Source organism: Kogia breviceps, chromosome 17, assembly GCF_026419965.1.
Source record: "Kogia breviceps isolate mKogBre1 chromosome 17, mKogBre1 haplotype 1, whole genome shotgun sequence".
Classification (NCBI taxonomy): Eukaryota; Metazoa; Chordata; class Mammalia; order Artiodactyla; family Physeteridae; genus Kogia; species Kogia breviceps.
The window spans coordinates 27,348,821-27,362,269 of NC_081326.1; the positions used below are offsets into that span (position 1 = coordinate 27,348,821).

Here is a 13,449-nt window from a genome sequence, read left to right on the forward strand (position 1 = left end):
GTACAATCTGCTTAGGGGTCAAAATTTTTTAAAAAGAAGGGAAAATTTTAAAAAGTATTTTTCAGTGGTGTTGTCAAAATAAGTTGATAAAATACTAAAATGACACTCCACCTTCAATACTTCTTGCTCCCCTTCTGTGCTTTGTTTTTCTCTTTAGCCCTTATCATCACCTATCATACTGTATATCTCCCTACAGTGTAACCACATGAGGGCAGGGATATTTGTCTGTTTTGTTCATTGTTGACTCCTAATCCCTTAGAACAGTATCTGACACACAGGCATTCTGTAAGTATTTGTTGACTGAGTGTTGAGTGAATGAATAGTATTATTAAACTGTTCATGATTGGGAAATATAAAGCAATTTGCCAGAAAGTTAAAAACAGCTGGAATGTGTATGCTAAGCAATCATAAAATAAATATTCTTGAAATCAGGAAATGTATAAACATCCCAACAGTTCTTTCTCAACATACAAACTTTTAAACCTTGAGGACAAACCAAGCTTTTAAACTCTGTAATTGTTGCAGTTTTAAGTGGAAAGAATTTTCATGTCATTGTTCACCATGAACTAGAGAGGAGCATGTAGTGTTAAAATGTGAAATGCCTGTCTTGCCCAATTAGATAGTACATGCGCCCAACTGAGAAGAGGAGGAAGGGAGCCAAGTTTTAGAAAGCATTCTTTCAGAGTTGAGCATAGTTGGATAATAAGGGTAGGTGACACGTTCTGATTTCTGGTCCAACATCTGGGAGATTGCAGAAGGTGGGAAGTTCTTAAAATGCCCTAAGGGGAATGAGAACCCCAAGGGAATTCAATCTCAGCAGGTTGCTGTGCCTTAATATAATGTCTAACTGCCTGCTGCACAGCTGGCCAGCAGCTTTGCTGAGTCTTTATTGTAACTTAACACAATTTTCAATTGAGCATCCTGGAATTTTCTCCTAGGGGATGCAGCTCTGATTTTTATCAAGGCAGTTTTTGGTAAAAGATGATTCACTTAAGTAGGTAAGGTATGTACTGTGTAGCTAACTTTGCCAAGATGCATGTTTCATAAGGTGAGGCAATACTGAGATGTTGTCACTGCTTCTGACTTTTATTAACACATCACTCACTGCACCTATGATGAACTGTTCATTTGATATGCTTGAAAATATAATCAATTACATTTCTAAAATGTATATACAGCAGCCAAAGGATTAGTAATGCAGTATAACCTGAAACACATGTTAAGTAAATTCTGTAGCCTGCTCTGAATCATAGAACAGGTGAGATTTCATAGAGAAATCAAGGAAAGGGCCTTAGTTGATTGCTCACTTTGTAGCAATGAGGACAGGGTAGAACTGCACTTAACTCCTTTTGTTCAAGGAAAGAAAAGAGTGATCAAGTGTCAACACTTTCATATTAACTCCTGCTGCTTCCACTTCTGCATGTTCAGGTATCAGCAATAGATCTATTTAGATTTTGTTCAGTATAATTGAAGAATCTGGAAATTCATTAAAAAAACACACGGTGGCCAAAAGCTGATTCCCTTTGCTGCCATGATATGAACTGAGAGTTTAATAATGTGAAATTCCATGGATGGTAGTAAAATTTACTTCCTTACTATGCTGCATGTACCTAATAGACTGGGCCCTCTGTTTTGTTTGTTGATATGCATTATTTTTTCCAGTCATCTTGGGTTGGGGGATTGAATAACAATTTCAAGCAAAGGTACCTCCTTCAGTGGGAGAGTAACTGAATAAATATTTTTTTCAGATACAACTTTTTCAATAGTGGGAGATAGAGGCTGAGTTTGGAAAAACTTTATCCTTTTCCTTTTATTTCTCTTCTTGGTTATTATAAACTTTCTTTTCCCCCCTTTAAAAAATTTTTTTTTCGTACTCCTTTACTACCAGTTCCTAAACAAGTGTCATGTTCACTGTAATTAAATTAGGGTCATAGAACACTAACTGGAAGCAGCCTTACAGGTTAAAGTGATTGACTCACTCTTAGATTTAACGATTGAAAAACCCCGAGGCCTAGAGAAGCTGCAGCACTTACCAACCTATGGTGTGACTGACACAGAACTGCAGTCCAGTTTTTCTGACTCCTGAGCCAGTGAACTCTTGTGGTCCCTTTTGCACATTGAAAAGAAAGCGTGCCCTTTTCTCTGTTTTTTGTGCTTCTGTACTTGACCTAATTCCCTATCCCCATCTCTAGTATCCCATGGTAGGGATACCAGTGTGGGCATCACTGTCTTCTGAATACTGGTCAAACGTAGTGTAATTTTCTTTATTGTAAGTTTTTCGATATCAGAGTCTTGGATATTAAGTGTGGTGTATTCCTGAGAATTAGTTTTGCTCCCTTAAGATGGTCTAGCAGTGCTGCGCTCAGAGAACGCTGAGATCCAGTGACCCCCCACGTAGATCTCTGTGTGTGGAGACTCTTTAGCACAGAGCAAATACTTTCTTAGCCTTAAGTAATTTACAATCTAATGGGCTCTCTTGAAGAGGAACTGCTATGATGTAAATATAAACCATTCAGCTCTTATTCTGTTTACATTTGTTTAAGAATGATAGCGATAGTTATGGTATAAATATTAATCTTGTAATTTTTAAGATCCTATTCATTAAGTTGTATCAGGCTGAATATTACATTTGATATACTAACAAAATGTCATAAGGAAATTAGAGAATATTTCTATTATATTAAGTAATGATTAATTAGAGGCTTTAGCGCCCTCAGGGCATTCTGGCATGAGGGGAAAAAAACCTGGGTTCTTGCCCTGGCCTTGCTTCTTATTAGCTTGTTTATGTTGGGTAACTAATTTAACCTTTTTGGAGAGATTCATTTTTTTAATAGACACTATGCATTGTTTTGAAAATTAACGATATGCTGAAAATTATGAACATATTTTGGGGCAATCCAGATATTTGCATGCTTAGTATTATAGTTATAGCTATGATGTATTGACCTCTTACCATATAGTAGTACTCCTTAGCCTGGCCAATTCTCTAGGGTTTTTTGATAAAGCACAGAATATAATATATTATTTGGAAGCACTTTGAAAATAGCAAAAAGCAAACCCCAAAATTATCCAGATGTATGGAATTAACTATCTTTCCTTTCCCTCTTTCCTCCCGTTCTCCGTTCCCACACTCTCTACCTTTAAGTTTAAGGGGAAAAAAAATCCAGTAGCAAGTGACAATATGCATACAAATTCATTTGTAATGGAATATAGTTTTAATCCTTGGTTTCTGAGGCTTAAAAACCTCTGAGGCCTTTTGTTGCTCTCTGTCTGCACCACACAGTTTTATACGTCTACGTATACAGAGATAGCTAGGTATTTATTTCGCCTTTTTTTTTTTTTTTTTTTTTGCATCCCTCCACCCTCTGTATTTACTACGCATAGACGATATTCAGTGTTGAGTGATTGGATCACCTGATACACTTATAATGAGCACTAAGGTCTTCTATTGTTGTATCATGCCCCTCACCCCCATCCTTAGCATAGTAATGGGTATACAGCAACCTCTTAATATATACACCTGTTGGTTTGACTTGGGACCTACAAGTAGTGTAGCAGCTCTTGGATTTACTGACATATTACCCTTTTCCCACTTTTTTTAGGAGGGGGATACCTATTACTGTTGTGAGCCACACAGTTTGAGAAACACTGTAGGCACATACTGCTGATGTTGCTGGGCCGCATTCTAGCTGCCGCAGGGTGACCCCAGCTTGCTTTCAGTGGAGGTCATGCAGGACACACTGGATAGCAATTAGTCATGGTATTAGAACCAGAAGAAACCTTTGAGCACATTTTAATATTGCCAAACTTCTCATTTTGTAGCTAAAGACTGATGTTTACTAACGGCATTGGTGGATGGGCACCGACTTTTCCCTCCCAATTGTTTTAGGGCAAATAATGAGTCATTGTCACTGGTCACTGGTCCCCATGCAGCAACTATGAAGTAGCTCAGATAAATAAACTCTACTGAGAGAATTTAGGAAAATTACACTTATGTATAGTCAAGGCTGACTACTTTGGCAAATTCATTTTGTGTAAATCCCAGAGGTTCTTTTATTATTATTTCAAGAAGATTTTTATAAACAAGGATGAAAAAAGTGCTTTGTGTCTTACTGTTTAATAATAGGCCATCAATGCTGAGACAGTCAATTAATAAAATAATAATTGCTACAATTCGTAGTATGTCATATATGCTGAGCATGCTACAAACCTTTCATTATCAGAGGTAGCTGCTTGGGTTGGCTGGGGCAGATGTAGACAGAGCCATAAATTCTAGGTGTAGCTGATTGGACTAGGGTACACCCTGGGCAGCCAGTAATGATTCTTTTTAAAAATCAGAAGTGATAAAATCATAATGTGAATTGAAAGAAAATGGCAGTGGGAGAACCAGTTGGAAGACTATTACAGTAGGCAGGTGAGAGCTACAGAAGACATGACATAGTTGTGACTGTGGGTATAGGGAAGGTTCTGCCCCTCCACACTGGAGAGATTTGGGGTTATAGTAGGCAGAATCTCCTTTACTGAAGAGATCTAAGGAGTGAGTCTAAGGGAAGATGGGAAAAGAGGAAGCAGACAGGACTTGAGGATTTTCAGCTAGGGCATGGGAATAACCATACGCCTTAAATTTCACACATCAGGGCTTCCCTGGTGGCGCAGTGGTTGGGAGTCCGCCTGCCGATGCAGGGGACACGGGTTCGTGCCCCAGTCCGGGAAGATCCCACATGCCGCGGAGCGGCTGGGCCCGTGAGCCATGGCCGCTGGGACTGCGCGTCCGGAGCCCGTGCTCCGCAACGGGAGAGGCCACAACAGTGAGAGGCCCGCGTACCGCTAAAAAAAAAAAAAAAAAAAAAAAAAAAATTTCACACATCAGGTCCTACTTCAGATATTAGGTCTTAATTTTTAATTCCTTTGAATTATCTGTGTTATGTTGATTCAGGAAAGTTAGGGTGACTGGGAGAATGGTTCGTACGCTTTCTAGGGGTTAATTGCATTTAGAAACCAAACAATTCTCCAGTAAGTAATCTATATAGTAGAGAAGCTGTTGTCTAATCCTAGAGGCTATTTCTGTCTTTTCTCTCCATCATCCTGCTCTTTGAGGAGTGAAATACATAGAATTGCTCTTTAGTTGCACATGCGTTCCTCTGCCTGGCCACTCATCCCAGCAAAATCTCCTATTTTCCATACTAAAGGGTATAAAACATTTGTTTTGTTTTCTTCCATCATAAAAGAATACCTATTGCTCTTTTAAAAACTGGATATTTTAACATAATAAAAATTATCCTGTGCTGGATAATTACTTAGAAAGGAAATGAAAAGAAAATCTTCATAAGTGTTGCTATTAAGAACATTTCAGACCCAAGTGTTTATGTAATTTCTTTCATTTGCCATTCAGCCATAATGGGTTTCTAGATAAAAACGATGCTGCCCTAAGAGTCATTTTCAGTGGGGGGATGCTGCTAATAGAGGAAATTTGTGTCCTGGCTACAATGCAGTAATGTAACTGTCAGCAATTTACTAAATAATCAGGTGTGCCTGGCACATTATTTTTGTAGCTCTTGTATGAGCATGTTTAAGGAAAAAAAATAATGCTCTTCTGATGTGTTGTGTCTCTTTGCTATGAGACTGACCTTACACATAGGTATTATCTTCATTATCTGTTCCCCATCCTTGGAAATTTGAGGGCTTTCTGGCTGCTAGTAGAGAATTATTTACAAGTTGTTTTGTGGGAACCTTACAGGTCCTTGCTCATTCTAAGTCCCTCCTCAAGGTACTGCGTTATCCATGCAACTTATGAGACTCTAAACTACCTTATGCAAAAGAAAAAAAAGTACACAATTAACATTTATTCCATAGATTCTGTGTTAAATATGAAAAGCAAGATGCCTGGCACATGTCAGATTTGCGAGTTCGCTTGCAATGTCTTTATTTTTACTGATGAGGAAATCTAGGTTATGAAAGTAACCTATACGAGGTCACATGAGGTCACACAGCTAGCGCCAGATGCAGGATTCTTACCCAGGTATGTATTGCTCCAAATTTGATATTGTTCTGTACTGTAGTAATCTGGTACCATTAATGCAGCAGTAATTCAAACAAGGGACTTGGTGCGGGTTGGACTAATTGGGAAACATGGAATGGAATAATAAAAAATATGAAACATGGGATAGATAGGAGAGGATCAGACCCTGGAGGTAGGTAGTCTTAAAATTAAAAATAATAATAATAATAATGATAAAACAACTTTTACCATGTTCTAGGCACTGTTTAAATGTATTAATTTTGTCCTTACAATAACCCTATGAACAGTTATTATTTTCATTTTGTAGATGAGGAAATGGAGAGGTTAAGCCTCTTGCCTAAGGTCACACGTTAAGCCAGTGGTGGGATCCAGATGAGAACTCAGCAGTCTGATTCCAGAGCCTATGAAATGAGGCATTGAAGAGGAAGAGGCCAATCAAGGGAGGATGCTTCAGGGCTGAAAACAGTAGATGTAAAATAGGGTAAAAGTAATTGTGCATAGGGACAGGGGTGAAGGATATAGGTTTGGGAGCACCTTATGCCAAGTGGATGGCTGAATCCTTGAGAGGGGTCAGGTCAAAGAAGTAAAGGTAGCCAAAGGTCAGGAGGTGACAGAGCCTAAAGGGATGCTCACAGTTTCTTGGATGGGAGGGGAAGAGGTACTATAGTCAAAGGCAGAGAAGAGGAGAATTAGGCATGCACAATCTAAAGGAAGAAGAGTTTGATGATGAGGCCCCAGTGTCAATATGGCAGAGACTTCATGGATGGGCATAGCTTCAAAGTCCCTGGACCATTGTCTCTGTGCTTTTGAGTTATGAGGTATCTCCCCTTTCCTACTAGTTTCTTCTTGCCTCTTATTATGTTTTTAGCACTTTTTCTTTTTTCATAAATCAAAGTGAGAAGAAATGGTGATTGTATTCACACTATTATTGCAAACGCCTTTAGTATTGTATATATTTCAGAAAATAAATAACTAATCTTCTGAATTAAATTGGTGTGAAGATGTGGTAATTTTTGTAAATTCTGTATTTTGCATATTACTGGATGAAGAGACTTTCTTCGTATGTTGGAGTGTTCTAAATTCCAAGATAAAATTAGAAGAGGTTTGACACAAGTGACATTTTATTTTATTTTTTTAAAATTTTATTTTATTTTTATATAGCAGGTTCTTATTAGTTATCTTTTTTTTTTTTTTTTTTTTTTTTTGTGGTATGCGGGCCTCTCACTGTTGTGGCCTCTCCCGCTGTGGAGCACAGGCTCCGGACGCGCAGGCTCAGTGGCCATGGCTCACGGGCCCAGCTGCTCCGCGGCATGCGGGATCCTCCCGGACCGGGGCACAAACCCACGTCCCCTGCATCAGCAGGCGGACTCTCAACCACTGCGCCACCAGGGAAGCCCAGTTATCCATTTTATACACATCAGTGTATACATGTCAATCCCAATCTCCCAATTCGTCACACACACACCGCCCCCGGCCGCTTTCCCCCCTTAGTGTCCATATGTTTGTTCTCTACATCTGTGTCTCCATTTCTGCTCTGCAAACCAGTTCCTCTGTACCATTTTTCTAGGTTCCACATATATGTGTTAATATATGATATTTGTTTTTCTCTTTCTGACTTACTTCACTCTGTATGACAGTCTCTAGATTCATCCACATCTCTACAAATGACCCAATTTCGTGCCTTTTTATGGCTGAGTAATATTCCATTGTATATATGTACCACATCTTCTTTATCCATTTGTCTGTCGAATTTATTTTATATACTTTTATTTTATTTTCAAATAAACCATTTCATCCTGTTATCCCCGGTTTGAGAACTTGCAGTAGTGCCTTATTACGCACTTACTGAGTCCTCCAACCTGGCTCTCAGGACACTCTAAACTTGCCTCGCTTTCTGTCTTGCTTGGCTTTCCCTGACACAGATGCTCATTTCTCTTGTCTTGTTCTTTCCTGTCCCTGTGCTGTTTCCCTCTTCACCTGTTTAAATGAGATTTCAAAGCCCAGGCAGTGTCAGTCTGACCTGCACTCTTAATACTGTTAATTCTCCTCTGTCTGCTTTATTGATTTCTCCTTGACTTTAGTATCTTTCACACAGGTTGTCAGTACTGTGTATTTTGCCACTTAATAATTTTGATGCATGTAAAGTGGCCAAAAAAAAAAAAAAATCTGACTTCATAGTAAAAGGCCATAGTAGTTTTAGTCTTACTACAACATCCCTACGTAGGGAATTTAGGAAGCAAATTGGGAATTTGTGAAGTTTGTTACTTATTAGGGAATAATTCTCTTTTCAGGTGAAGAGACATACATATATCATGGCTTTTAAAAGGAATTTTTAGCTACTAAGACTACAAAACCTACCTTATTATTCTGTTTTAATATAGGAATCTTAAATGCTAGTATTGCATTTTTTGACACACATTGAGGATTGCTGCTGTTTTTAGAGTCTAACAGAGTATTTAGTTTCTATAAGATATGAGTTGTTTTTTGACACTGCCAAAGAGCTCTTCTAATAGTGATCCTTATTATTTCAGAACTGATCACACATTTTGTATAGCACAGAAATACTGTTTGAATTTAACAAGATGATGAGTAGATTTTTTCCTGTAGTCCCGGAATATCAGCTAAATCTCAGAGTGGAAGACAAGGGCACTAACTACTCCACATTCTAAGGATGTTGCCAGCAGGTCTAGGGGAGGAGGTACCTTTCTGCCTCCAGAACCTCCAACCTCCACTTTGCTTTAGACAGCTGGCTAAGTGGGCTTCCAGCTGGGGCATGTAATGCCTGCTTCCTCTTCTTGGTGACACCTGCAGGCCCTTTCTTTCCCTGGGTTCAGGAAGGAAAGTAACTCACCCTCAACACTGCATCATCTCTCAGGGCCAGCCCCCAGCTAATCTGCCCTCTCCCCAGTCCTCTTCATATAATGATTGGAGGTTGGGGCAAGGAGGGCTGGGTGAAAGTTAGGCTAACTCTGTTGTTTCTTAGCAAGTCTTGATGAAAGATGAGCCATGCCTATTTGCTGGATGCTCTCTGTAGAATGGTGGGTTTGTCAACCTTGTCTGCACATGGAAATCATCCAAGGAGTCGATGCCCAGGTTGCACCCTAAACCAATTAGATTACATCTCTTTGTGTGGGACACCAGCATCAGTGGCTTTGAAAGCTCCCCAGGTGATTCCAAAAGCAGCAAAGCTTGACAAGCACTGCTGTAAAATGTGCGGGGATGGGGTGAGGAGAGGGAGGGGTGTTTGGGGTCTTTTATTCCCCAGGCTTGGGTCTTAGCCAAAATTTCCTTGAAAACGGCAAATGTCTTCCTCAGGATCTTGTCAGATAAACAAAGATAAATTAAGGTTGAGGTTTAATCTGTTTTGTTTTGTAGCAGAAGGCTATGTTTAAAAGAAGGATCAAGATTATACTTGGACATTTTCTGAATGGTAAAATTGGTAGTGATGAAAAGATTAATATGTCTTTTTTGCCATATTCAAAGCTTCATTTTATTGTCACACAGTAAGTGAGTTTTATCCCAGCAAGAGAATCTGACTGAAGTAATATCACTGGCATGGGCTAATAAGGCATCTGAATTGCATGGAAGCACATATAACAAAGTCTTATTCTAGCAAGTTCACTCTGTTATCCTATTCTGACAATTTGTCTTAAGAATTCAGATATTTCATTAGGAATGCATGTGCCTCTTTTTTTTTGGCCATGCCGCGCAGCTTGCAGGATCTTAGTTCCCTGACCAGGGACCGACCACAGGCCCTGGCAGTGAAAGTGCCGAGTCCTAACCACTGGACTGCCAGGGAATTCCCAAGGAATGCAGGTGCTTCTTAAAGGCACCATTTCACTGGCTTTCTCTTTTCTTTGTTTTTCTCACAGCTCAAGAGATGGCTGCCCAGTGTGTCACAAAGGTGGAGCTGAATATTTCCTGTGACAATCTTTTGGATAAAGATGTAGGGTCAAAGTCAGACCCTTTATGTGTGTTATTTTTGAATACGAGTGGTCAACAGTGGTATGAGGTAATGTTAAATACTTATAGGTGAAAAGCAATCTGTATTGCTCTTTTGATAATATGAAGAGTTTATTAAAAACGTTAAAAATAATAAAACCATCTCATCTGTTAATGCAGTTTTTTGGGCAAATTTGTCCTTGATTGTGAAATTTTTCATACACATATAGACACTTCCTTTAGCTACCATGCCTGTATTTAGTTACATGTAGTATGTAAAGATATTAAACAAATTCACCTTTGATCTGAAGAAACTTTTTTATTTTGTGGGAGTGAATATAGGTTGAGCGCACAGAAAGGATTAAGAATTGCTTGAATCCCAGATTTTCCAAGACATTTATTATTGATTACTACTTTGAAGTGGTTCAGAAATTGAAATTTGGGATTTATGACATTGACAACAAAACTATCGAGCTGAGTGATGACGACTTCTTAGGAGAATGTGAATGTACCCTTGGACAAGTGAGTATATATAGTATAAATGTTTTGTCTAAATTTGAACCAAAGAATTGGGTGTTTCTGATAAGTGCTCATTAGTTTAATTGCTAAAGTTGAAAAACACTGTAATCACTTTAAAGACTGAGTTCATATATTAGTATATTTGGCTTGAACATTATAGAATTTATCTTATTTTTCATGAGGGTAGGGACCATGTGTGTATGGCTGTTTCATTCAACATTTCAATAAATACCATTGCTCTAACTGCTTGTCTGCTGTTTACAGATTTCAGTACAGTATTGTTCTTATGTTTAAGTCATAAATGCTGTCAAAGTAACAGCAGCTTCTCTGATGTTCTAACTAGCATGACTGGTGCCCCTTGACGGTCCCCCCTCCAGCACCTCCCCCCCAGCCCCAGCACCAACCATCCCTTTACCTGGCTTGCTCCCCTTAACCTTAGGTATGGACCTTACTCCCCCTAGCAAGCCTTCTCTGACGCCCTAGAGTAGTTTGGATCACCTCCATGTGCCATGTGCTCTCTTGGTCCTCTCTACCGCTTCTACCTTAACACTCACCATATTTTATTGTAGTTGTTTAATTGTCTGTCTTTCTAGGATATGACAGGTTGGGTCAGAGCAGGGCTTTGTCTGTGGGCTCACTGTTGTGCTTCTAGCTCAGTTTGACTTGTAAGGAGAGATCATGACCATTTACGATAGAATGGTGAAGGCTTCAGGAGGGAGGAGTCAGTTTTTATCAGTGGGTGACATCTATTTCTAAGATTTGTCTTTTATGAGTTTATTTTTTAGTGTTGAATTTTTTGGAGATCATGGTATTTCCTATGTCTCAAGGACAATATGGAGCTGATCAGTTTTCTCAAACTTTGATAAATAGTATCAAAGAGAAAATTAAAGAAGTATTTATTGTTTGGAAAAAAATCACAGTGTATCTAAAATTATAATAAATTTGAGAAATATATCTATTTGAGAGTACCTAGGTCTACTATATTATTTTAATCAAAATGATAACTTGTGGGGATTATATACTGAAGTTACGTGTCAGCTGAAAAATTGAATCCCATTTATTGAGTATTCTAAGACCCACCTTTTACCTACAGGGGTTTCATTTCGGCACAGTGATTTGTATATGTGATGAGAATCTGGCCCTCTTTTTTCATTACAAGGAAGGATTTAACTCTGAAGTAGTTGATAAAGAAACTAGTGGGTGGGGAGATTTTATCTATCAGGATTGGCTCCTTGGAAATCTTTTGTAGTGGGTGTAGATGCTTTTTATAATCTCTAAGTCTTTAAGGAATGGATTTAATGTTTCCATTTCTAATGACTTTAAATGAACTTTATATTCAACCCTTTTTGAAACCAGTCTAAACATTCACAAGTTGAAGTGAAATAGCTTTTTCTATCACTTTCCAATTTTAACAGATTGTTTCCAGTAAGAAACTAACTCGACCACTGGTGCTTAAAAATGGCAGACCTGCAGGGAAAGGAAGCATTAAGGTAACGATAAGATATTTGTCTTTTTTCCTCCGAAAATTTAGCATAATAGGACATGCTGAAACTGTATATATCAGACAAATATTCCACAGCCATGCTTTATCATTTGATCCCGAATGTTGCCTTGCATTAAAGTGATCACAACTGGAAACTGTGTTGTGCCAAAAAGAAAGAAAAATTCAGTGTGGGAATCCCTTCTTTGAGTTTTTTAAGTTGCCTATAGAGTCAGGCATATCTTGGTAATGCTTGCCTTTTCCCGATGGAAGCGTAAATTCCCAAGTGAGAAAGAAATTACTTAATAATCTGAATAGATCAATTTGGCTCTCAACAAAGCAAACATGGCAGAGACTTTTTTTTTTTTAATGGTTTTGATTCCAGAATGATCTCATATTATGACATGGCCACTGAACCTCTTAACTCTTAACCATGTTTCTTTTGTGCTTGCACTTTGCTGTCCAAATTTTCCATTGCTGATTACTGGACCTGGGCCAATGAATATATGCATTATCTTGTTTCAGATTTCAAATTATATAATGCCATGCTTTTACATATTTTATCTTCTAGAGTTTCTGTCCAGGTAATCACTGCCTGAAGAGACAGTTGTTTTACTTTAGCTCTGCCTGAGAAGGCTGGCTCTCTGAGAAAACCGTGTTTGAAGATTATTATGATTATCAAACACATTTCTCTGAGCAGCTGTTTTGCCCTAGTTTAGATTCCTGAGGCATAAGAATGTTCAGTCTTTTGAGGGTGTTGACTTCTGTATGTGGGACAGAGATCATTATCAGTAGTTAGCTTTATTGCTTTTGGGGTCATGATAGCCTGGAATTTATTTTTAAGTAGAATAAGTCTTTCAGTTACCTTGGATGAAAATATTGATCCGATATTTGAATTTATAGTGTGTGATTTACTCATGCTTCTCAATGTTTGGAGAGCTCTCACTGGTGTTGTGCAATCTTCCAGGGCTTTGATTTTTCACTGGAAGAGGGAAGACCCAGTTTGAGCAACAACATTAAAAAGGAAGTTGCATAATGCAGACTAGGCATATTTTGGGAAAATATTTATTTCACATGCATAAAAGAAATAGCGATAAATCTTTCTTAATGGTACCATTTTGTTATTAAACCTTTTAGAATTCACATATTAGTATAGACTTTATATACCATTAGATAACAGAATAATTCAGTACTTCCTGAGTATATCAAAATCCCCAAAACATTTTCTTTCACTTACCTTGTCTACTCATAGATTTCAGCTGAAGAAATAAAGGATAACAGAGTTGTCTTGTTTGAAATGGAAGCAAGAAAACTTGATAATAAGGTAGGTAGGTGATGCAGATTTCAACAAGGGTATCAGTGTTTTACCTCACATTGATTTCTTTTTGAGAAAATAATAATGGAATTAATATTATGAACTCTGTCATCTAAGCATCACTTTGAGTGTTAGTTACTTCCAAATTCTGCTTTCTGTTTGTGTGTGTGTTTA

General features: G+C 38.3%; 1 protein-coding gene across 3 annotated transcripts in view; it reads left to right on the forward strand.

Annotated features, from left to right (window-relative positions):
* The window catches only part of CPNE3 (copine 3), a 51,961-nt gene that overhangs the window by 10,936 nt on the left and 27,576 nt on the right, over positions 1-13,449 (forward strand). For all 3 annotated transcript variants that reach the window (XM_059043567.2, XM_067017548.1, XM_067017549.1), the window contains 4 exons: positions 9,892-10,031; positions 10,304-10,483; positions 11,896-11,970; positions 13,213-13,284. In XM_059043567.2, coding sequence (XP_058899550.1) covers positions 9,900-10,031; positions 10,304-10,483; positions 11,896-11,970; positions 13,213-13,284 — 459 coding nt within the window. In that variant the 5' untranslated portion in view covers positions 9,892-9,899. The remainder of the gene's footprint in view (positions 1-9,891; positions 10,032-10,303; positions 10,484-11,895; positions 11,971-13,212; positions 13,285-13,449) is intronic.